Consider the following 25,395-nt stretch of genomic DNA (forward strand, 5'->3'; position numbering starts at 1 on the left):
AGATTCTTTTCAGTGTCTCAGGCAAAATACATTTTTGTAATTTCCATGAATTGATTTATTTTTAAAGCATGGAAAAAGAATGAGGAAATTAATGTAAAAATACACATCAATAACATTGAGATGACAATAACGCTCACATCAGGAAATTCATAGTTAAAGTTAATGCCCCTCCCATTCTTACCTATCGCTTACTATTTCTGTAGAAAAATGTGTGGCGTGCTTCATAGGGAGACAAGACATGGTCCCTATCCCCTGGGATGAACTTTGAAACAAAGGGTGGGAGAAGGGGTGGAGGGAAGATAAGTGATGCAACTGTAAAAGGTCATGAGATGAGCAGATACTCACATCTTGTGAGTTCCTTCTTTATATTTCTTAACTTTTGGTATATCTTATCAATTGCCCTCGTATCTGAGCACTTCCCAGTCTTCATTATATTTGTCCTCACCTCACCCCTGTGAGGAGAAAAATATTATCCACATTTTACAGATGGAGAATTGACTTGCCCCAGGTCACATATGAAGTCTGTGGTGGAACAAGAGCCCAGGTTTCCCATCTTGTAGACTAGAGCCCTAACCACTGGACCATCGTTTCTCTGTCATGTACAGCTATTATGAAGTCTAGGTACATATAACTGTTTGAAGGAGCAAATTCAGTCTCAAGAGCAAGAGTGGGGGAATGCATGTAAGCAACTGAAAAGTAAGAGGAAAAAATATGTCTGGAGACATTTGAAGGGAGAGTATGAAGTTGTATGGCACAGTGTATTAAGGAATTAGGCTTTTGGTGTAATAATGGTGAGATACCCAGGAAGCTGGAAGAGACTATTAGTTGGCCCCTGTCATATGCTATTGGTCCGGCTTATATGGCAGGCATTGATATCCTGGCTCCTGTTACATCCGGCTGTCTGTCTGAGGCCCTTAATTTAATACCTGCTCCCCTGGACTAGGGATCTTTCCCCACATTTGATGTAACTATTTCTTTAATGCAAAGAAGCTAACCAAACATGCAGCGAAGAACTCAGAGAAATGTGCAGGGATGTTTTTTAAAATGGGCACTGGCCATTTAGGAATATACAAATGAAGTTCCTGTGCTCTGACTTCTTCAAAATGTCTCCAGTCACTGCCTCAGATAATTAGTTTAAAAAGGTAGGTTTGAAATAACATTAAAGAAATATGGCTGGAGGGAGCAGCGCTGTGTGAGTCCTTTCAAGGAAAGGATATTAGAATAACAGCTGTATAGAGGGGAGAACAGAACCAGCTAGTGAACTCGGAGCAGCCCAGTAGTTTTAAACACCGTTCATTCTCTGTTACATTTACCTCAGGCTTGGGAAGTGCCTGGACCGAGTCTCTCATGTTCCGTGCTGTGCTGCTTAGCCGGGTGTCAACCCGAATGCTGCCACTTCTGGCTGCTGTGCTATTTAAGGAGAAAGATACTGAGTTCTCTGACAGGCAGGTAATGTAAACTCTAGCAATTCTTTTGCTATATGATTTTGCAACTACTGAATGAAGAAACTGCCAACTGTTGCACTAGATGTGTAAAACTACAGGCCTGAGCATAGTGCTTATTGGTTTGCGTGGTCCCACTGATGTCAGTAGAAGGTTTAACAATAGTAAGTCCTGCATTTTCCAGTGTATGTTTTCAGGGTCAGGTCCTAACTCTGACCTTTTCAGCATATAGAGTGAGGCCTGGTCTACATCTAAAACTTAGGCTGACCTTGCTACATTGCTCAATGGTGTGAAAAATTCACACCCTGGAGAGATGTAGTTAAGATGACCTAAACCCCGATGTAGACACCACTAGGTCAATGGAGGAATTCTTCCCTCGACTTAGCTACAGCCTCTCGAGGGGGTGGATTTACTACAGCGACGGAAAACCCCTGCTGTTGTCAGTGTCTGCACTACAGAGGCATAACTGCAGTGCTGCAGCTTGTAGTGTAGACATATCCTGAGAGAAATATTCATAATCTCTGGGAGAAAAATGGAAGAGATTTATTTAAATATTTGCGTAACAAAGTTAGAAATACATCATTATTAACCATAAACTGTAGTTGGACTTTGCCCATTCTTCTTCCCAAAACCTCTTGTTCCAGGTGGCAGTCAGAGAGGGGGTGGGGGAAGAATAATTAACTTTGAGGAGACTGAGTAACACTTATTTACCTCTTTTCTTATCGCTTCATTATTCAAGTATAGAGCAGGCTTAATTGACACTTAAGTTTACATACCTATAAACAAAAAGAAGGAGGAGTACTTGTGGCACCTTAGAGACTAACAAATTTTTTTGAGCATAAGCTTTTGTGGGCTAAAACCCACTTCATCGGATGCATGCAGTGGAAAATACAGTAGGAAGATATATACACACACAGAGAACATGAAGAAACGGATGTTGTAATACCCACTATAACGAGTATGTGGGTATGGCAACACCCATTTTTTCATGTTCTGTGTGTGTGTGTGTAATCTTCCTACTGTATTTTCCACTGCATGCATCTGATGAAGTGGGTTTTAGCCCACAAAAGCTTATGCTCAAATAAATTTGTTAGTCTCTAAGGTGCCACAAATACTCCTGTGTTTTTTGCTGATACAGACTAACACGGCTACCACTCTGAAACCTGATACCTGTAAACAGTGATGCAAAATACTTAAGGCTACTGAGCCAGATTACTGCGTTTGGTTATGTGCTGGATATGGGTTCCTCACACAGGTGGTAAAATCATGAATGAACAAAATTCTCTCTACCAGAACAATTCCCCATTTACGTTAATAAGATTCAAGCTAATGATCTAATAAATAATACAGGCACTGTGGCTTTGGTCAAAGGTTTTGTTCAGGTTCTCAAATTTTTAGGTGTGACCACAGAAGGAAAAAAGTTATGTTCTTACCTTGTGTTAGGTAACACATGCTAGCTAACAGGAGGTAAAATTCTAGTGAAGACAAGGCAGTTTGCTGTTTCCACACATGGTAGTGCGCTGCCAGCATTTATTTTGACCTGTTACCATGTGTTAATGCTCCAACTAGCTTGCCTTCACAGGGATTTTATCTTGTTAGCTATGACATGTTAATTAACACGAGATTAGAACACACCTTTTTTTCCCTCTAGTGAAAATAAGGCCTCTAAACATTTCAAATCAGTAAAGTCAAGCAACACTTGTAAAGGTTAGAATAAAAAAGTGTGTACACTTCATTTCTTGTTTTATATCTCTGAGATATGTCTGTGCAATAATTTGTGTTATTTATTAGCAAATGAATGTTTTGAAGTTATTTTTCTAAAATGAGCGCATGGCAGCTCAACACTCATGGATAGCATATAAAGAACATTTTCATAGAATGTTTCTCTGAGACATCATAAAGTCTTCAATCTCAGGTTATATAGCAATATTCTGACCACCATAAACTACTTCCTGTCCCTTTGCAGGGACTTTCTCATGGTTCATAGTCCTCAGTTTAATGGAAACAACTGACATCTGAAGATGAGTAGGCAAATCTGAGATATAAAGGCAGATTACTGAAGTAGGTAAAGGAAAGGTAGGCCAATTCTACTCTGCTTAGCCTGATGAGCTTCCACTTCCTCAGTTTGAAGTGGTTCTTAGTTTTCTTAGGCTAAGCAACCCGTGGGCTGGCTGGTCCCCTGTTTTTGTTTGATATTAGCAGTTTTCTTAAGGTGAGTTGTTGCTGAGTTTAACATTCAGGTTGATTGTCTTTTCAGCATGACAAGCACCTGTACTACAATCTCACGGTGAAAGTCCTCAGAGCTAGAAACATTCACGGCACAGACCTGTGTAAGTCCTTGACCAAAATTATCCAAACTAATGTTCTTCTGTGAACAGAATACTTCAGATTCCATAGCACTTGTCTGGCCTCTGTCACAAACACTAAATTAACTTTTACAAATTTTTAGTCTTAATTTTTTTTAACTGAGGCTGATGAGAGAAAATAGTGAAATAGCCATGGTAGTTTCCAGGTAAATTGGTAACATGGAGGAACTGGTAAATTGAAAATGACAAAATTGGTAGGGCAAAAAATGTAGCTCTTGATTTTTTTTTTTCTCTGACGCTGGTGTAAATGAAGAATAACTCCAGCAAAGTAAACAGTCACTAGTGTAAAAAGTAGGGTGAGTGCAAAGTGAATCTGGCCCTTTTTACTTTTAACCCTTCTATACTGTGTTAATCCTCTCCTGACCTTTTTAAAAAATAAACTAAACAAAATTAGGTGACAATGTTCAATTCCTTTAGTCAACTCCCTTTGAAAACTTTGCTTTTATTTTCAAATTAAAGTTATTCTTAACTAGAGTTTGTCTTTAGCCTGATTTTCAAATATGGTTGCCTTTATAAAAATGAGCACATTTGCTGCGCCTGGAAAACCATTTATGCATATAAACAGCCATTTGTGCATGCGAATTAGGTAACTGGGTACCTGGCTACCCCTTTGCATGTTTACTGAATCTCCATGCAGAAATGGCTGTTTATATGCACATGCGTGCGCACACACAGGTTTCTGCAGACAGAAAAGGTGATTATTTTTTGTGGGTGCACCTGTAGGAATTGTAGGCTGTGTGTGGGGAAAGATATGGGGATAACACAGCCTTTCTTCCAGTTCATCTAACTGTACCTGTATCTCAGTGCACTGTTGTCAAGGTTCCTCCCCCACTCTGAACTCTAGGGTACAGATGTGGGGACCTGCATGAAAACCTCCTAACCTTACTTTTACCAGCTTAGGTTAAAACTTCCCCAAGGTACAAATTAATTTTATCCTTTGTCCTTGGAATATCCACCGCCACCACCAAACTCTAACTGGGTTTACTGGGAAACGTAGTTTGGACACATCTTTCCCCCCAAAATCCTCCCCACCCCTGCACCCCACTTCCTGGGCAAGGTTTGGTAAAAATCCTCACCAATTTGCATAGGTGACCACAGACCCAAACCCTTGGATCTGAGAACAATGAAAAAGCATTCAGTTTTCTTACAAGAAGACTTTTAATAGAAATAGAAATAGAAGTAAATCGAAGTAAAGAAATCACCTCTGTAAAATCAGGATGGTAGATACCTTACAGGGTAATTAGATTCAAAACATAGAGAATCCCTCTAGGCAATACCTTAAGTTACAAAAAAGACACACAGACAGAAATAGTCATTCTATTCAGCACAGTTCTTTTCTCAGCCATTTAAAGAAATCATAATCTAACACATACCTAGCTAGATTACTTACTAAAAGTTCTAAGACTTCATTCCTGTTCTATCCCCAGCAAAAGCAGCATATAGACAGACACAGACCCTTCGTTTCTCTCCCTCCTCCCAGCTTTTGAAAGTATCTTGTCTCCTCATTGGTCATTTTGGTCAGGTGCCAGCGAGGTTACCTTTAGCTTCTTAACCCTTTACAGGTGAAAGGATTTTTCCTGTGGCCAGGTGGGATTTTAAAGTGGTTTACCCTTCCCTTTGTATTTATGACAACTGTGCTTAGAGGTGGGGATTATATAATTAACTTTGATAAGCTGATCCTACTGCAAAAAGAACCTGAGAGTTCTTCTCGGAGTGCAGTTTTCCTGTATCTTGACGGTTGGCTCCAAGTAGGTTGCACCAGCCAAGAGGTCACGTTGGTGGCTTTGTTCCTGCTCCATCTTCTTGTAGTGATGGGTGTCTGTATAAATAAAGAAAAGTCCGGTTGAACACCCACACTGGTGATAAACTTTATCAGAGTGACACTGGACTCCATTTCAACAAGAGCTATACTCACCACAGAAATATTCCAGTTAATAAGCAATCTGATAGCACAGATTACTTATTGACCAAAGATAACAGTCAAACTGTGCCTTTCCCTTCTAGGTCACATGGCCTCATGTATTTGTAACACCATTTGCCAGACTTCATCTATGCTACCTACAGGCCTGGGTCTGGTCAGTCTATGCACCAGACAAGGATCACATCAACACGAGAGTGACCATTCCCTTTCTTATTTGGTGGTCAAACCTGGATGGAATGACAGTTGGCACCCCCTTCATCACTCCCACTTTTAGTACCATCATCATCATAGATGCATCCCTTATGGGTTGTGGTGCTCACCTGAACAACCACACCATACTAGGTATTTGGATCCTTCACGAGGCCAGACTGCACATCAGTCTACTAGAACTGAGGGCAGACTGTGTGGCATGCAGACTTCTCTCCAGCTCATTTATTCTCTCCATGTCCAAGTAATATTGGGCAACATCACCATGGTCTTTTACATAAATGACAAGGGCAGAGCAAAATCTCTTCCCCTTTGCCTAGAAGCAGCCAGACTTTGGAACGGGTGCACCAGAAATGGCATCACTATCCAATCCATGTACCTTCCAAGGGTTCAATACTCTTTACCAGACAACCTGAACAGACGCTTCTCTGCAGACTGTGAGGGGGAGATACACAGCTCCATCCTGAATGAGAGATTCATTCAGTGGGGACCACCTTAATGGGATCTCTTCATGTCCCAAACAAACAGGAAGCTTCCCTTATAGTGCTCCAGAGGAGCTACGGATCATGGCTCCCAGGGCAATGCTCTCCTGTTGTCATGGACGGACGAACTTAAATATGCCTTTCCGCCTGTTCTCCCATTACCATGGGTCTTGAGAAAGATCCATCATGAAAGGGCCAGAGTCATTCTCCTCACACCCACTGGCCCAGACAGTTTTGGTTCCCGGAACTCCTGAGAATGTCAGTTCATCCTCCTCTCAGGATCTGCTCCATCCTGGATCTCCTTACTCAGGAAGGGGGCAGAATCAGACACTCCCATCCAGACCCACTCCACCTCATGGCCTGGTGTTTGGATGGGCATCAGAACTAGAGTGTCTTTGCTTGGCACCCATCCAAGATATTCTTATTCAAAGTAGGAAAGACTCAACTAGGACCTGCTACCTAGCTAAATGGAGATACTTCTCTCTACTTGGGCTTAGCATAGGCAGCCTTCTCCAAGTTCTGAGATATCCCAGTTGTTTTAGTTTACCTGCTGTTTCTAAAGATCTCAGATCTTTCCATTAGCTAACTGCAGGTCCATTTTGTAGGGATCAGTGCTTGCCTTCTTCCAGTAAAGAGAGTTCCCATCTTTACTCACCCTACAATAGTGAGATTCATGGAAGGCTTAATTAGAACTTTTCTGCCAGTCGTCAAACCTGCATCTCAATGGGACCTTTATCTCGTCCCATCAGCACTCACCAGGCTGCCATTTGAACCCTTGACAACATGCTCCATGTCCCACCTATCCATGAAAGTTGCATTTTTAGTTGCTGTTACCTCAGCCAGATGCGAGATGGGAACCCTCCTGGCAGGCCCACCATATGCTATTTTTCACACACAAAAGGTCTCCCTTCTGTTCCATCCTAAATTCCTTCCCTAAGTTATTTCTGAATTCCATGTCTACCAAATTTTCTTCCTGAAACCCTGTGTCTCTGTGGAGGAGAGGAGACTTCATTCCCTGGATGTCAGACATGCCTAGTCATGCTACCTGCAGAGGACCAAGTCTGCCAGAAAATCACCTAGGCTATTTCTTTCTATAGCAGAGAGGTCACAAGGACAAAGTATATCCTGTCAAAGAATCTCTAAATGGATTTCTGGGTGCATCATCATGTGCTACCAATTAGCACTTGTCCCTCTGCCTGATGGGATAAGGACACACTTCACAAAAGCACAAGCTGTCTCTACAGCATCCCTGCAGGAAGCACTGATAGTGGATATATGCAGAGTAGCTACCTGGAGCTCCATTCACACTAGTTCAGGCCTCTGCTGAGGGTGCAGTAGTGGGAGCTGCAGTACTTCAAGCATCTTTGCAGCTGGCATCCTCGCACTCTCCTCCAGGATGAATACTGCCTGCCAGTTACCCGTGTGTGGAATATACATAGGGATCAGCACTTGAAGAAGAAATGGAGGTTACTTACATGTAACTGAATGTTCTCAGATGTGTGGTCCATATGTGTATTCCAGTACCTGCTCTCCGTGCCCTCTGCTGCTGTCTTCATGGTACGAAGAGGCACTAGAGAGGCCCACACCACCTTTTATACCCTCGGTCTGGAGCATGAGGTGAGCTCCTGTGCATCTGCAGGCCAGTGGACTCTGCTTGTTAGAATTTCTGGACCTGTGTGGAATACAGACAGGGCCACACGTCTCAAAGAACTTCCAGTTACAGGTCAGTACTCTCAATTTTTGGTGCTTTTGCTGCGTTTTGCATCTTAAGTGGAATTGACTCCATAGGAACATGTTTGTTTTGACAGCCATTTTGAACGCTAGGTTATTGATATTCAGTAGCCCGAACTAAACGCTGAAAAGAAAGTGGATAATGAGACATGATGGGTTGTCTTTCAAAGAAAGCTATGAGTAGGGCCCGACCAAATTCATGGCCATGAAAATCGCATCACGGATCATGAAATCTACTCTTGTGTGTGCTTTTACCCTATACTATACAGATTTCACAGGGGAGACCAGCATTTCTCAGATTGGGTGTCCTGACCCAAAAGTGAGTTGTGGGGTGTGTGTGTGTATCACAAGTTTATTTTAGGTGGCTTGTGGTATTGCCACCCTGATTTCTACACTGCTTTCAGATCTGGGTGGCTGGAGAGTGGCAGCTGTTAGTTGGGCACCCAGCTCTGAAGGCAATGCCCTGCCAGCAGCAGCGCCGAAATAAGGGTGGCAATACCATACCATGCCACCCTTACTTCTGCCTTGCTGACTTCAGAACTGGGCAGCCAGAGAGTGGTGGCTGCTGACTGAGGGCCCAGCTCTGCAGGCAGCAGCGCAGAAGTAAGGGTGGAAATATCATAACATGTCATCCTTACTTGTATGCTGCTGCGGGCAGTGGCTCTGCCTTCAAAGCTGGGCTCCCAGCCAGTAGCTGCAGCTTTCCAGCTGCCCGGCTCTGAAGGCAGTGCCACCATCAGCAACAGCACAGAAGGAAGGGTAGCAATATTGCAATCCCCCTACAATAACCTTGCAATCAACCCCCCCCCCCCCAAATCCTTTATGAGTCGGGACTCCAACAATTACAACACTGGGATATTTCAGATTTAAAAAGCTGAAATCATGAAATTTATGATTTTTAAAATCCTATGACTGTGAAATTGACCAAAATGGACAGTGAATTTGGTAGGGCCCTAGCTGTGAGCTGAGGAGAGAAGTTGCCTGTTGAGGGTTTTCCTGATGCCAGTCTTCTGTCCTCCCTTTCAGTGTCCAAGGCAGACTGCTATGTGGCATTGAATCTTCCAACTGCATCTCCAGTCACATCTCGAACACAGGTTGTTTATAATTCCAGTGATCCAGAGTGGAATGAAACCTTTGAATACAGGATCCACAGTGCTGTGAAGGTGAGGTGGGTTTCTTTGACATGGAGCTGGCTAGATTACCCTACTCCATCCGCAGTGGAAGGGTCTTAGCATTCAAAAAACAAAGGGTCATTATTCTAAGACACACACATACTGAAATAAAATTTAGAGATTCAAGATCTGCCTCTATCAAGCTCTTCACTTCCCAGTGAAGTGATTTCTGATGACAAATGTAGGAGGTAAATTTCAGTGAAGACTTCTTTTTTATTTAAAACAAGGCTCTGGAAAAATAGTGGTGCAGGGAAAAGTAGGAGCTGTGACTTTTAAGGACTCTTGAGATGGAGGCAGGGTAGATGAAGAAATTATGCTTTTTGCAGTTTTCTCAAAGGAAAGTGTTTGCAAGTGGAATATCATTGTTTATATAGAACTGTACATCTGAAAGTGCTGTGCGAACTAATCCTCTCAAGATTTCAGTGTGGTTAGGTAAGCAAATTCCTGTTGGATACATGAGAAAACTGAGGCCCAAAAGTGTTGTGGTTTCCCCCAAACTACACTGGAAGTCTGACAAAGCCAGGGTTAAAAGTCAGGTTTCCAATCCAAAGCTCAAATCATTAGACACCACTGCCTCATTAAAAAAGAACCATAAGGCATAACTGGAGATGGGGTATCAAATTCAGCATTCCCATACAGGAGTTTAAGGAAGGGGGGCAAGGTAGGAATGCTGTTGCTCACCAGGATGTCATGTGGGATTGGCTGATTGAGTTCTCACTTGGTCTGCCTTGTGGAAAGGCTTTGGCTACGGGGCTGGTGTGTAGAAGTTTTGAGACAGGTGTTGTAGAGATGTACCAACATAATCTGTGACAAGAAGTCAATAGACTATCCAAAAAGTTAATCAATTTCCTATTGATAGCCAAATAGTGACAGCACAGTAATATCTGTAATACTTTTCTCTGTAGGAAGCCACTCTGCAGGAAGCCTGAAATTCTGCCTGTTCTTTCAAACTTGCTAGGGCAGCAGCCATTAGTTAGGTTGAAAAACTTATGTACCCCTGAGCCTTCCTAAATAATACCACTTGTTTAAGACACAACGTATCACTTGATTACTGAATTGCATGGCATTCAAAACTGCTCACAAAGCACAGGAGGCCAAGACCTCTGAGAAAAGTTTTCATAATCAAATGCAGGGGATGCTGGCTTATATTGGTTGATAGCTAACTGGTTCTTGTCTAATGTGTTTGCCTAACTGTCTGACATTCTCTCCCCGACCAATAAGCTCATTGTGTCCAGGGCTGGCCTTACCATGAGGCGAACTGAGGCGGCCACCTCAGGTGCCAGACTTGCGGGGAGAGGAGTGCCACTAGGACCCAGAGTGTAGAAAATTGTCTGCTGCTGGTGCATATGTATTCTCTCTGCTCCAGATGCACAGAGATGGTGGAGTGCTGTGCTGGAGGAAGGAGGGCACAAGAGACATAACAGGCAGGCAGGAGAAAAGGTGAGAGGGAATAACAGAAAGCAGCAGGAGCTGCAGGGACAGAGAGGAGGAAGAGCCTCTTATGTACCTCTCTAGCACCCCCAGGAGCCTGGACTGATTAACACCAGCTTCTCAGGGAGCTTCCTGTTTCCTGCTGCTTTCCTGAACCCACTTGAGGAGAACAGGCAGTCAACTGAAGTAGTAGGAGCCAGTTGAGCCCTTAAAGCGCTGATATCATCCCTCACTCAGACCCTGCTACCAGCCTGCTTATGTGTCCCCTTCAACTGAGTGTTGAGAGCCACTATAGCTGACACAGAACAGCAGTCATGAATGAAAGAAGAAAACACTCCTCTGGGGCAGCATTCAGAAAAAGAAAGAAAGCAAAGGAAACTTTTCTATCTAAGCAGGAAGGACACAAATGTTCACAGTGAGCCTTCTGGCCTCAGTGAGGATGTGAGTGGTGAGGAGATGCCTGATCTTCCAGTTAGTCAGAGTGCAGGTGACCTGGCATCTACTGCAGCATCCATATCTCCATCTCAAATGGATGTAACCATGCACATTCCTGAAGAAAAGTGTAGATCAGACAAGAGTGTGGTGGAGGCGCAAGAAACAGCTGCTGCTGCTGAGTTTAGTTCCTTAAGTCTAGATGATCCAGGACTGTGGACCCACTTGAACAGTAGCCTGAGGGACTTCCTTGTACTGCATGGGCCACAGCAAGTGAAAAACTTCATATTCCCCAAAGACAATGAAAATAGAAGTTTCCATCCAACACATTACTGGCGTGAAATCCCCAATGGTGACAAAGTGGAGAGGCCATGGCTTATGTACTCAAACCCCCAGAATGCTGCATACTGTTTCTGTTGCAAACTCTTCCAGTCCAATGTTCCAGCTGCATTGGGTTCTACAGGAACAAAGGACTGGAAAAATCTGGCTAGAAATCTGGCATGCCATGAGAAGGCAGCAAATCACCGGAGAGCATTCCATAGATGGAAAGAGCTTGAGATGAGACTAAGGTTAAAGGCCACCATAGATGATCAGCATCAAGAGAAGATTGCATCAGAGTCTCTTTACTGGCAAAATGTTCTGAAAAGGTTCATTGCCATTGTGAGAGTGCTTGCTACCCAAAACCTAGCACTGCGTGGCACTTAAGATCAGCTGTGTGTGCCAAACAATGGAAAATTCCTTAAAATTGTGGAGCTGATGGCTGAGTTTGATGCTGTACTCCAGAAGCATGTAAGAAGAGTCACCACCCAAGAAATGTACGCACACCACTACCTTGGAAAAAGAATTCAAAATGAGATCATACAGTTGCTGGCAACAAAAGTCAAACAGAAGATTGTGGCAGATCTGAAGTCAGCAAGTTATTACTCTGTTATTCTGCACTGCACACCTGACATCAGCCGTACGGAACAAATGGCTTTAATGGTGAGTTTTGTAACAACAGCAGAACCTAGTGAAAATGTCCCTGCAATGGTGACTGTCAGAGAGCATTTTCTAGAATTTATTCACATTGATGATACTACAGGAGCTGGTACGACAAATGTGCTTCTTAAAAAGTCAAAAGATACGGGAATTGCGATAGCTGACATGAGAGGTCAGGGCTACGATAATGGTGCCAACATGAGAGGAAAGAACAGAGGAGTGTAGACACGGATCTGAGAGTTAAACCCTCGAGCTTTTTTTGTTCCATGCAGTTCTCATTCATTGAACTTGGTGGTCAGTGATGCAGCATCAGCTTCTAGTGAGGGTGCTGAATTTTTTAATGTAATTCAAAGCATCTGTATATTTTTCTCTGCATCAACTCATTGATGGCAAATTTTGAAGCAACATCTGGGAACATCCTCTCTCACACTGAAACCACTGAGTGCCACACGATAGGAAAGTCAAGTGGAGGCGTTAAAGCCTATCAAACACCAAATTGGGAAGATAGATGATGCCATAGTTGCCATATGGAGGATAATGCTATGACAGGAAGTGTTCGTGGGAGAACAGTGGCAGAGGGAAATGGCATCACCAGAAACATACCTAACTTCAAATTTCTGTGTGGCTTAGTGTTGTGGCATGACATACTGTTTGAAATAAATGTTCTAAGCAAGAGACTCCAAGGTGTTGACCTTGACATATCTGGAGCAATGGAACAGCTGGACAAAGCAAAGTCACACCTACAGTCTTATCAGTCAGATGAGGGATTTCAAAACATTCTGAAGAGTGCACAGAAGTTGGCAGAGGAACTTCACACTGAAGCTATTTTCCCACCCATTCAAGAACACAGGAGTCACTGAAAAAGACATTTTGATTGCAAAGCACAGGATAATCCCATAAGAGACCCCAAACAACAATTCAAAGTTGTATTCTTTAACCAGGTGCTAGATTGTGTAATACAGTCAGTTGAATGTTTCATGCAGCTCAAGGAACACAGCAGTATATTTGGGATGTTGTATGATATTCCAAAACTCCTCACTATACCTGAAGAAAGACCTACACCAGCAATGCAGGGCACTGGAGACAGTGTTGACACATGATGACATGCACGATATTGATGCAAGTGCTTAGGTGATGAACTGAAAGTCCTTTCAAGATATATTTGAGCAGTATCAACTCCAAAGGTTGTCCTGGAATATATGTGCACAAATAAGATGACCACCTTCTTTCCAAATGCTTTTGTTGCTCTGCACATACGTCTAACGCTTCCTGTAACAGTTGCGAGTGGAGAACGCAGCTTCTCCAGGCTGAAGTTAATAAAAACACATCTACGCTCCACAACGGCACAGGAGAGGCTGGTTGGCCTTGCAACCATCTCAACAGAGCACGAGTTGGCTCAGACGATGGACCTTCAGCAGGAAGCAGTTCAAATCTTTGAAACCAAGAAGGCATGGAAAGCACCACTTTGATTATTCAAACAGATAAAAATGCCAGTGTTTACTATGCTGACAAGAGAAGTTACATTTGCTGTTTAGGCATTTGAAAGTTAAGTGTTACTTAAAACTTCAAACAAAGTCTTTTAAGTTGTTAGTTCTCCTTTATTGGGGTAGGTAGCAGAGCAGTACCATGAGAGGAGTAGAACAGGAAGAAGGCAGAATTGAGACCTTTCAAAGTTTTGACCCAAGTGAGCTCCCCGCCACAGGTGCCAAAATGTTTTGGGCTGGCCCTGATTGTGTCCTACCCCAGAGCATTACTGTTGGCCATTAGCAGGAATGTACTGCAGTATTTAAATGCTTGTCTAGCTTAGAATTTTTTCTCCCAACTTAATATATTGAGTAGAACTAAATGGGGTCTCTGCTGTCTATGCTTGTGCTTCTGCCATCACATGGCTATGCTAGTTGCTTGCCTTCTGTTCAAGTCTTCTCCCCTTCTCTACTTTTCCTCTCGTTCTGCCTCTTCCTCTTGCTCTGTTCCTTCACTCCTTCCAGACCCCAAGTCTGTTACTGGGGAGAATATGTTGTGTATCTGGTTGCACCAGTCCCTACCACCACTCTCTTTGTCACACAGATGCCTGCTGTGTCTATCGATTACCTCACCTCTTCAGGTGTCATATGTTCAGCGAGAGTGTTATGCATACAGACCCTAGGTGCATTGGCTGTCCCACATTCTCCAGTCTGGAGCACATGCTAGCAGAAGTAGCATCCATGTGGAGGTTTGTCACAAAACACAAACTTAGGAGGGGAAATGTTTTAGTTGCTTGAAAATAAAAGGGTAGAAGACTTCAAGTCCCCAGGGCCTGATGAAACGCATCCTAGAATACTCAAGGATCTGACTGAAGAGATATCTGAGCCATTAGTGATTATCTTTGAAAAGGTATGGAAGACGCGAGAGATTCCAGAAGACTGGAAAAGGGCAAATATAGTGCCAATCTATAAAAAGAGAAATAAGGACAACCTGTGGAATTACAGACTGGTCAGCTTAACTTCTGTACCTGGCAAGATAATGGAGCAAATAATAAGCAATCAATTTGCAAACATCTAGAAGATAATAAAGTGATAAGTAACAGTCAGCATGGATTTGTCAAGAACAAATAGTGTCAAACCAACCTGATGGCTTTCTTTGACAAGGTAGTGAATGCGGGGGGAAGCAGTAGATGTGGTATATCTTGACTTTAGTGAAGCTTTTGATACAGTCTCGCATGACCTTCTCATAAACAAACTAGATAAATGCAACCTAGATGGAGATACTATAAGGTGGGTGCAAAACTGGTTGGGAAAACCGTTCCAAGAGAGTGGTTCAGAGTCATGCTGGAAGGGTAAAATGAGCGGGGTCCTGCAGGGATCACTTCTGTTCAGTCTCTTAATCAGTGATTTAGATAATGGCATAGAGCATACACTTATAAAGTTTGTGGATGATACCAAGCTGGGAGGGGTTGCAAGTGCTTTGGAGGATAGGATTAAAATTCAAAATGGCCTGGACAAATTGTACAAACTAGAGAAATATTTGACGTAAATAGGATGAAATTCAGTAAGGACAAATGCAAAGTACTCCATTTAGGAAGGAACAATCAGTTGCGCCACATACAAAATGGGAAATGCCTGCCTAGGAAGGAGTACTGCAGAAAGGGATCTGGGGGTCAGAGTGGATTGTAAGCTAAATATGAGTCAATAGTGTAACACTGTTGCAAAAAAGCGAACATCATTCTGGGATGTATTAGCAGGAGTGTTGTAAGACACAAGAAGTAATTCTTCCACTTTACTCCATGCTGATTAGGCCTCAACTGGAGTATTGTGTCCAGTTCTGGGCGCCACATTTCAAGAAAGATGTGGACAAATTAGAGAAAGTCCAGAGAAGAACAAAAATGATCTTGAAAACATGACCTCTGAGGGAAGATTTAAAAAATTGGGTTTGTTTAGTCTGGAAAAGAGAAGACTGAGTGGGGACATAAGTTTTCAAGTACATAAAAGGTTGTTACAAGGAGGAGGGACAAAAATTGTTGTTCTTAACCTCTGAGGATAGACCAAGAAGCAGTGGACTTAAATTGCAGCAAGGGAGGTCTAGGTTGGACATTCGGAAAAACTTCCTAACTGTCAGGATGGTTAAGCACTGGAATAAATTGCTTAGGGAGGTTGTGGAATCTCCATCATTGGGGATTTTTAAGAGCAGATTAGACAAACACCTGTCAGGAATTGTCTAGATAATACTTAGTCCTGCCATGAGTGCATGGGACTGGACTAAATGACCTCTTGAGGTCCCTTCCAGTCCTATGATTGTATGATAAGACAAAGGACAGAATAACAAATGAATTGAGAATGTCCCTTTATTCCACATTAGGCTGATAGATTTTATTTGACTGTGGAAGATAAGATGTTTAGATAAGATTTCTCGCTTCTCTCATTGCAGAATATTGTGGAGTTCACCTTCTATGACAAAGGCATTGTGCTGAGGAGTCATGCTGCCTCCATTCATTTTGATGTGGGGAATATTACCCCAGGGCAGACTTTGAATCACACATTTGTGCTAAATCCCCAGGTGAGACTTTTCTACCCAACTTTCCAGTGGGGAAAAGACTAGTGCAGGTAGGATGTGTAATTGACATGTGATGAAGAGGCTGGTAGTTGTACCAGGATTACTTCCCACATTAGGTATGTAGCAAGTGTTGATTTAATAAATATTCCTTTTCAAAATGGAGTATAATGTGGCTAATGAATCTCAACCTATGCAGTTGTCCTGGATCACATTTCAGAGATAACACTAAATAATTACGTTCTACTTTTTATCCAGAATTCCTTTGAAGCATTAGCTCTTAAAGCTTCCACCATAGCCCCGTGTTCAAACTACCCTGTTGTTTGGCTTCCAGGGCTCACAATGTGACACAAACCCTTAGAAATTATTGGTGATGTTTGATATTGAGTCACTGGTGAAAATTCCTCAGGGAAATATTCAGATTTAAAGTCCATATTGCCTCCACGTCCCTTGCCACATTTCTGCATGAAATAGAAGGCAATTGCCAAAGTAGGTTGTATGGGAGATTTCTTGGGGTGTTTTTAAAAAAAACACTATACTGTCCTTTTTGGGAAACATCATGGATTTATGCCTTGTAGGCTGTCAATGCTTCAGAGGAGGTAGTGCACGCAAAAGGTGAATGTATCGGCTGATATCTAAACTAGAGGCCTGTGAACTGATTAACAATGAAGTTGTACAAAACTCTGCAGTTCTGTTTTGCAGGGGTTCCTGTAAATCTCCTTTCAGTTTTGCTCTGTGTGGGATCAGAGTCCTTGAGTTCCAGGTTAGAATGAAACTCACCTGAAAGCAGTGAATTCTTTGTGGTTTCTATATGAAATCATACATTGGCCCAGCAGGTTTCACAAACCCAGCATGAGGTTTGGATTTGTAATCAGGGCTCAGTTTGGTGGAAGAAGAATGGTGGTACTCTCCCAACCTCCATTTATAATCAAATCTTTGCCCATTTGAGAGACCAGTCTGATTTTCCTGAGGGAGTAATTGCGAGAGGAATTCAGGGAGACAGAATGCAATTATTCAAGCAGAATTTTCCTAGAAGGGTGAAACAAACACATCTACTCTTGCAAAAAACATGCACTTTAAGTAGAACAACCACCACCGCTCGACTATACTGGACTCTTACTGACCCAGAGGGAAATATGACTTCATTGTCATCACCACATCCTGCAGTATATAGATTTTTCTTTGAGGTCTTCCATCTAAGCACTGATTAGACTTTAATCATATTTTAGCTGGGGAGATCTGAGGTGGCAGGAGTGCAGGCCATAGAGGGAAGCCAAGGCATGACTATTGGCACAGAAGACCTATGGTTAGAAATGGCCGTTAAGGTACATATGAGCTCATTACCTTGATGAAACTGGGTATAATTTTACTTTTTGGAAGGGTCTCCACTATAAGATGCTGCATTTGTCTTGGAATCCAGATTATATAAATCAGTTTGTGTTTTGTTTGCTCTTCATATCCTCCATCACGTTATATCTGAGCTCCTCTGCTATATGGTGAGAACAAGCACAAACCCCCACCACAGCTGTTGCTGCAACCTCAGCTGACTGAGTGCTGTCAGGGCACTGCTGTGATTAAAGACTATCTGGGAGCTTATGATAAAGTGTAACCTACACACCTCCTGGGTGTGGTGTTCTGTCCCATCTAGTGGCATCGAGACCACTTAGAGAGAGAGAGAGATTAATGAGTCTGCTCTACAGCCTTAGCCAGAGCCAACTGGCGCTTAGCTCATGCAGTAGAGGCTCATGCACTAAAAGCTCCAGAGCCCCCACTTGTGACACCGACAGATCCTGGTCATCAGGATCAAACCTGGGGCCTCGGAAGCTTAGTGCATGAGCCTCTACTGCATGAGCTAAAAGGCAACTGCTTTTTAGCTAAGGCTGTAGAGCAGACTCAATAATCTCTCTGTCTCTCTAAGTCAGGGGTGGGCAAACTTTTTGGCCCGAGGGCCACATCGGGGTTGCAAAACTGTATGGAGGGCCAGGTAGGGAAGGCGGTGCCTCCCCAAACAGCCTGGCCCCCACCCCCATTATCACCCTCCTACTTCACGCCCCCTGACTGCCCCCCTTAGAACTCCCAACTCATCCAACCCCCCCTGCTCCTTGTCCACTGACTGCCCCCTCCCGGGACCCCACGCCCTATCCAACCTCCCCTGCTCCTTGTCCCCTGACTGCCCCAACCCCTATCCACACCCTGCCCCATGATAGGCACCCCGGGACCACTGACCCATCCAATCCCCCCACACTCCTTGTCCCCTGACTGTCCCCTCCTGGGAACCCCATCCCTAACTGCCCCCCCAGGACCCTACCCCCTATCCACCCCCCCTGCTCCCTGTCTCCTGATCACCCTCCCCCACCCCAAACCTCCGCCCCATCCAATCACCCCCCTCCCCTCACTGCCCCCTTACCATGCCGCTCAGAGGGCAGGACAGGCTTATTGGAAAGCCTGGGAGGTGAGCGGGTGCAAACTGCGCAAACCACGCGGCCAGCTGAGGCTGCGGGGGAGGGACTGGGGGCTGGCCTCCCTGGCCGGGAGCTCAAGGGCTGGGTAGGATGGTCCCGTGGACCAGATGTGGCCCGTGGGCCATAGTTTGCTCACCTCTGCTCTAAGTGGTCTCGGTGCCACTAGATGGGCCAGAACAACACACCAGAAGGTGTGTGGGTTAAAAAATCACTTGTTTTTTTAGTAGGGAAGTACTTGCTTCTTGCTTTTGCCTCCACTTTACTCCCATTTAAGATTATTAACCACAATGTTTCTCTGTATATTTAGCACTTAACTATCTTGAGCAATTTTGTATTGTCTGCAAACTTTGCCATCTTAGTGTTTTACCCCTTTTTCCAGATCATTGATGAATATGTTGAATAGCAGTACAGTTGGTCTCAGTACAGATCCTTGGGGGACCCAGCTATTTACCTCTCTCCACTGTGAAACTGACCATTTATTCCTACGCTTTGTCTTTTAACCCATTACTGATCCATGGGATGACCTTCCCTCTTATCCCATGACTGCTTATGGTGCTTAAGACCCTTTGGTGAGGGACCTTGTCAAAGGCTTTCTCAAAGTCCAAATACACTATATCCACTGGATCACCTTTGTCCATATGTTTGTTGACCCTCTCAATGAATTCTGATAGATTGGTGAGACAGGATTTCCCTTTACAAAATCCGTTGGCTCTTCCTCAACATATTGTGTTCATCTCTGTATCTAATAATTCTCTTCTTTACTATAGTTTCAACCAATTGGCCTGGTACTGAAGTTAGGCTTACTGGCCTATAATTACCTGGGTTACCTCTGGAGCCTTTTTAAAAAAATCTGTGTTACATTAGCTATTCTCCAGTCATTTGGTACAGAGGCTGATTTAAGCAATAGGTTACATACCACAGTTCTGCAGTTTCATATTTGAATTCCTGCAGAACTCTTGGGTGAATATCATCTGGTCCTGGCGACGTATTACTGTTTACAATTTGTTCCAAAACCACCTCTTTTGACACCTCAATCTGGAAGAGTTTCTTAGATTTATCACTTAAAAAGAATGGCTCAGGTGTGGGAATCTCCATCACATCCTGGGAAATGAAGACTGGCACAAAGAATTCATTTAGCTTTTCTGCAACAGCTTTGTCTTCCTTGAGTGCTCCTTTAGCACCTCAATCATCCAGTGGCCCCACTGATTTTTTGGCAGACTTCCTGCTTCTAATGTATTTAATTTCTTTTCCCCACAGTTTTTGTGTGTCATACTAGTTGCGCTTCAAATTCTTTTTTGGCTTGCCTAATTATACTTTTAAATTTGACTTGCCAGAGTATGTGCACATTTCTATTTTCCTCAGTAGGATTTGACTTCCAATTTTTAAAGGATGTCTTTTTGTCTCTAACTATCTCTTTTACGCTGTTGTTTGGCCATGGTGGCATTTTTTGATTCTCTTACTGTTTTTTTTTTTATTTGGGGTAAACATTTAGTTTAAACCTGTATTATGGTGTTTTAAAAAAGCTTCCATGCAGCTTGCAGGCATTTTCCTCATGTGACTGTTCCTTTTAATTTTCATGTAAATAGCTTCCTCATTTTTGTATAGTTCCCCTTTTTTGAAGTTAAATGCTACTGTGAAGGTTTTCTTTGGCATTCTTCCCCCTTCCCTCAGTCACCATCCTGGTCAGGTGGTTGGTAGTATATTCCTACTACTATACTCTTATTATACAAGCATTGAATTTCTATCCAGAGATTGGGGTGGGTCTGGAGCTATGAAATGTACTCTCCAATATTCAGGTGACCCACTGTGTGTCTGGTCTCTTTCAAGGAAAAGGAGGGGAAAGAAGAGTTGGATGTGGAATTTTCTTTGGAAGAAAGGTGAGGTTCCCCCCAGGTGCTGCTAACTGTACATCTAGTTTTGAATTAACCCTTTACAATCCACTGTAGTACATCTCAGTGTACTCACTATGTGAGGGGATGCGATTATACGTGCCAACAAGGCTGCTGCTTCCTCAGTTTGAAGGGGTTCTTGAAGCACTGCTCCGAGGAAGTCACAGTCTTGGTATCCTAGATGTGTCTAGGGCAGGTTAATTCAGCTGGATATTTCACAGTATATATTCCAGTGTTTCGTTGCAATATGTCTGGGATGGCTGGTATCCTGTTCAAATCCTTGCTCCTTGGGTTCTGGCTATCCTGTGACAAGGTGGGAGAATCCAAAGCAGCTGTGTAAAACCAAGATACTATTTTTTCTCCGACAGTGGAAAACTTTTGTCTGACATAAAGGAAGCATTTGCTTCAGTGTCAGATTATAGATTATAAAAAGCCTATCATAGTTTAGACCCCAATGCAGAGAGTTGGGAGAGGGAGGTAAGGGGGATTGTAGCTAAGGAACCAAAACTCATTCATATTATCCCTTCATTTCCACAGCACAGCTCCCCACGCTGAGTCCATCACCAATGGAGTTCTAGTGGTGAGCAGAAGATGTGTTTTTACTTACATGCTGGGGGACTGTTATTTAGTGTGGGTTGTGCTGTTGGTGGTGCACTGCTTTCCGAAATCCCCTTTCATTCTCTCAAATCAGAGAGACGCTCTCTTTGGCTGTGATTGTAGTGATGTCTCCCACTTCCCCACAGGGTGTCAGCTGGGCATGTACCTGGGACTTTAAGTACCACAGAAGAGACCTCAACCACATGAGCTAAAGAATAACCCCATTAGCTGGTTGCAGTAGTAGGCTGTGATACTCTAGTGGACTTACCACTAAAGGGTGACCTGATCCACTTTTTCCATATGTTACACTGTCACCTGGAAGCATTTCTTGAAATTGCTTTGTCTGGCAGCGGGGTGATCGTTTTCATTGCAGCGCATCTGCTGTGGGGCAGATTTTGAAAAGCTGTGTTTCTGGAGAACGTATGTGTGGTGGGGAGAGTATTTTGGACCTCTCCCGGTGCTGAGGTACACATAACTTTCCACAGAAGATGGTAGTGGTACACCTGCCTCTTCACATCCCTGCACTCCCATTCCTGTGCCCCTTAGTAACAAACGAGCTTAGGAGCCAATCTCTCCAGGCCAGTTTTATTTGGCACTAGTTTAGGTTGGAAGCAACCAGGAATAAAAGTTGGAGGAAGGTGCTCAAGCCATAGAGTCACCCTGAGCACTGCGAGGAGAGTCTTGCTTAGGGGAAATGCTCTTCTGGATGCAGGAACATATCTGTCCTGAGTTTTTGTCCTTGGATTATTCTAGTAACTTCTCATCATAGAGACTAGCATTAGCGTCCGTGAGGAAATGAACACAATTTCCTAGTCAGAGTTAAGTTCTCATGGCCCATTCTTTTTACATAGGCTCATCCCTGCCTGTGTGTTCAAGGCTCCATCAATAAAAGTGAGAAGACCAAATGGATAATACAGGGTAGGTCTTGTAAGAGATATGGCAATTTCCTGCAATAGCCTTGAAAAACCTTACTGAATTAAGTTAAGAATCTTTGGAGTCCATTGTGTTAAATGCAAATGTTATGTATTATTGTGGGCCTTTGTCTGCTGATCACCTTTTCCATGAGGCCAGGATCAAAGGTCCAAGCTGTGTAAAGGAAAAACTGAGCTGTTCATGGCTGTTATGAACTTGTGGTCACAGAAAAACCCCTTTGTGGGGTTTGAAGGACTGACTAGTAACAGAGCTCTTGCTCGAGGTTGAGGGGTGATCTCAGGCAAGTCTATTAGCATGCATGTAGTTTCCTTTATGGTTTTTAATGTGTTTTCTCTGTAATGCTTTCACCTTAAGAATAAATGTGCTTGCTTACAAAGGCCCATGTGATAACCTATAACTGCTGGCAATTACAGCTATTCATACCCTTCAAAGAGAAAGCAAAGTGCAGATGCTAGCCTGTTCATGGAGTCTGGCTTCCTGGGGATATCACAATGTAGGCAGGGAATTACTGTGCAGCCTAGAAACACTCTGATCCGGAGGGAGAGAAATGTGGTCTCTGCCCAAGAGAGGACAGTTGAGGAGCTGGGAGCCTAGCATGGGTGCACTTGAGGGACTGTGAGGGGGGAATACAGGTGCAGTTGCCCTGAACTGTGATGGCTATGTCCTTTCTTTGACATATCCATCAAATTCAGGGGTTGAATGGCAGAGGATATGGTGAGGAACTGCACTTCCCTTTGTTATGGTGTAGTATAAAAAACATTGATATGGGCTTTACAGGACCTTCAGGAGGTCTGTCTGGTTCATTTCTAGCAGTCCTTTTGTTCACCTGGCTGGCAAAGGGCAGATACTGACATCCCTACAAAAGGGGATTGTGAGGAGGACAGCTGGGGCAAACAAGGATAATTCTGTAGGTATTCTGTAAAATAACACTCCCCCCTCCCTGCCAAAATCCATCCAAGCAAAATTCCCACCTTTCACTTAATGCAGTCCCTCAATGCTGTCTGCAGTGCTGGGGGCACAGCTCACACACCTGCACTGTCACCATATCCGTATTGGGTCGGGTGAGCAGGACCCACTATTGGAAACCAGGAAACCCATCTTAATGTTACATGGTTTCTTATATAGGTTTGACAGCTGGAGGTGATCAGTGGTGAAGCATTGCAGGCAGGGTTTTGGGGAATCAATGTGGAACTTGTTCTGGAGGATGTGAGAAGTTCTGGCATCTGGGAGGGGATTCTTGTTGAGGCATTAGTCACTTGAGGAGAGTTGATTGCAATCTAGAGTAGTATATTAGGGATTTCCTCTTCTGTCTTTATGCTCTTAATTGTGTGGGCTGACTCTCTCATTTCCTTATTCAGAGAACTGTCAGGTCAAGTTGTCCGTGCCAGGGGCCTTTGAGAATCGGTCATCCACTTTCTGTAGTGCTGACTCAGAAGAGAGAAGGAAGATCCCGTTTCTCTTCCATGTAGACAGAGAAATCAGCCCAGAGCTTCACTTGGAGCTGCTGCAAACAACAACTGTCCTAGAGGTGAGAAACAGCATTTGCCGGAGGCTTAATCCATTAGCCAGGCAAATCCATTGTGAAGCCAGGTCCTCGACTCCTGAAAATGACACTTAGGTCCTGACTTATATTCCATTCATAATAATTCCATGTACTACCCCGGTTGGACAAGTAGTGTTAGAGGCAAAGTTGACATAGGTCTTAAACCTGTTGATGAAAATAAGTCCATTATGTTAAAATAGGAACTATTTATATTAACTATTAGATGTGAGAATACACAACGAATAATTATAGGGTGGGGCTGGTAGGGCCGACTATTGTTATAATGGCCCAGCACTTCCCATTTATAAGATGCTGTTTATTTGCTTATAACTTTACCAAACTTTAACCATTTGGGCTGAAATTTTACTGCCAGATATCTGCCTCAAGCTGAATTATTTTGGAAAATTTCAGCCAAAATGATTGGGCTGTTTCTGAGAATGTGTCTAGGGAAAAATACGTTGTTTTGCCCATGTTAAAAAAGACAACAACCAGGGTGACCTTTTCTTTGAGAAGCTCTAGCACCCCCGTGCCTTGGAGCAGGGACTTGAAATTTGGCAGGAGCATGGTATTTGTGTCAGGCATATTTCTTTCACCATCCCTATGAAAATCTGCCCAAATTTGGCCAATTTAGTAGCCCTTAAAAATTGCAGTTTGTATGTGGTCAGTAGAGAAATGCTAAACTTTGTAGCTGAATTACCTGAGGATTCCATCCACATTGGGCATGCCCCACCTTGGAGCTAAGATGAACTTCTCTGCAATTGTGGACTGTGCTGGGGCCAGGCACTGGAAGTGGGAGCAAAGGAGCCAGTCTCTCCTGTGCTCTCAATGGCCCTCCTGCTGATGCCTAGCGAGTGTGGAGGAGGAAGCTACCTTACTCAAATGTAGAGGGGACAAGAGCTAAACTTTGGGGTGAGGGGTAGGCAGGATAGTGGACTGGAACAAGGAGCCTAGGGGATGAACTGGGACTGGAGGCTGGCAGGGAGGGAAACTGTGAGTGGGATGGAGTGGGACTGGCTGGGCAAGTAGACTGGGAGCTAGGGAGGGAAATGGATGGGACTGAGAGCCAGTGGTTGGGCTGGGGAAACTGAGATTGGATGAGGAGTTGGGGGGAGATTTGGACTAGAACAGATCTGAAAAGGAGCCAGAATAGGGGAGAACTGGGACTGTCTGGGCAAAGAGATTGGTGCATGGAGCCAGGGTGGGTGGGTGCTGAGATTGGACAAGGAGCCTGGGGAGGAAGACTGAGACTGGAGGCTTGGGAGTGTCAAGCACCAGATTGGAAGAGGAGGGGGAAACTAGGACTGCTTGGGCCAGGAGACTGGAGACAAGGGGTAGGATGGTGGGGAACTGGGAATGGATGGGCAAGAGGACTCGGACTCGGAGTGAGGGAGGTGACTGGGATGGAATGTCTGGAAGGGTTGAGACTAGGTCTTCCTGGGCAAGGAGACTGGTACTGGAGTGAGAAACCTGGGGTATGGAGACTGGGACTAGCTAGGTGAGAAGAATAGACTCGGGTGAGGAGCCAGGGGTGGGGAAGAAACAGGACTGGTTCAGGGACAGGTTGGAGGAGACAGGGCGGAAGGGGTCAGCCTTGGTGGGAAATGGTTAGAAGTGTCTGTGCCCACTAGAGCAAACTCCCTTCCAGAGCCTGGAATGCAACCCAAGATTCCTGAGTTTCACCATTCCTCTGCTGTCAGCAAATATCTGTGAAACCCACCGGCAAAGTGTCCCCTTCTGGGCTGTAGAAATGGTGACAACCTACTACTGCTATCAATTACTCCAT

The 25,395-nt window shown here is 43.9% G+C and overlaps 1 protein-coding gene across 1 annotated transcript in view; it reads left to right on the plus strand.

Annotated features, from left to right (window-relative positions):
* Positions 1-1,347: 1,347 nt before the first annotated feature.
* The window catches only part of LOC140913608 (cytosolic phospholipase A2 zeta-like), a 40,915-nt gene continuing 16,867 nt past the window's right edge, over positions 1,348-25,395 (plus strand). The window contains exons 1-8 of the mRNA XM_073350335.1: positions 1,348-1,449; positions 3,700-3,772; positions 9,176-9,312; positions 16,066-16,194; positions 20,487-20,527; positions 21,077-21,119; positions 21,988-22,054; positions 23,428-23,597. Of these exons, the coding sequence (XP_073206436.1) occupies positions 1,348-1,449; positions 3,700-3,772; positions 9,176-9,312; positions 16,066-16,194; positions 20,487-20,527; positions 21,077-21,119; positions 21,988-22,054; positions 23,428-23,597 (762 nt within the window). The remainder of the gene's footprint in view (positions 1,450-3,699; positions 3,773-9,175; positions 9,313-16,065; positions 16,195-20,486; positions 20,528-21,076; positions 21,120-21,987; positions 22,055-23,427; positions 23,598-25,395) is intronic.

Source organism: Lepidochelys kempii, chromosome 6, assembly GCF_965140265.1.
Source record: "Lepidochelys kempii isolate rLepKem1 chromosome 6, rLepKem1.hap2, whole genome shotgun sequence".
Lineage (NCBI taxonomy): Eukaryota > Metazoa > Chordata > Testudines > Cheloniidae > Lepidochelys > Lepidochelys kempii.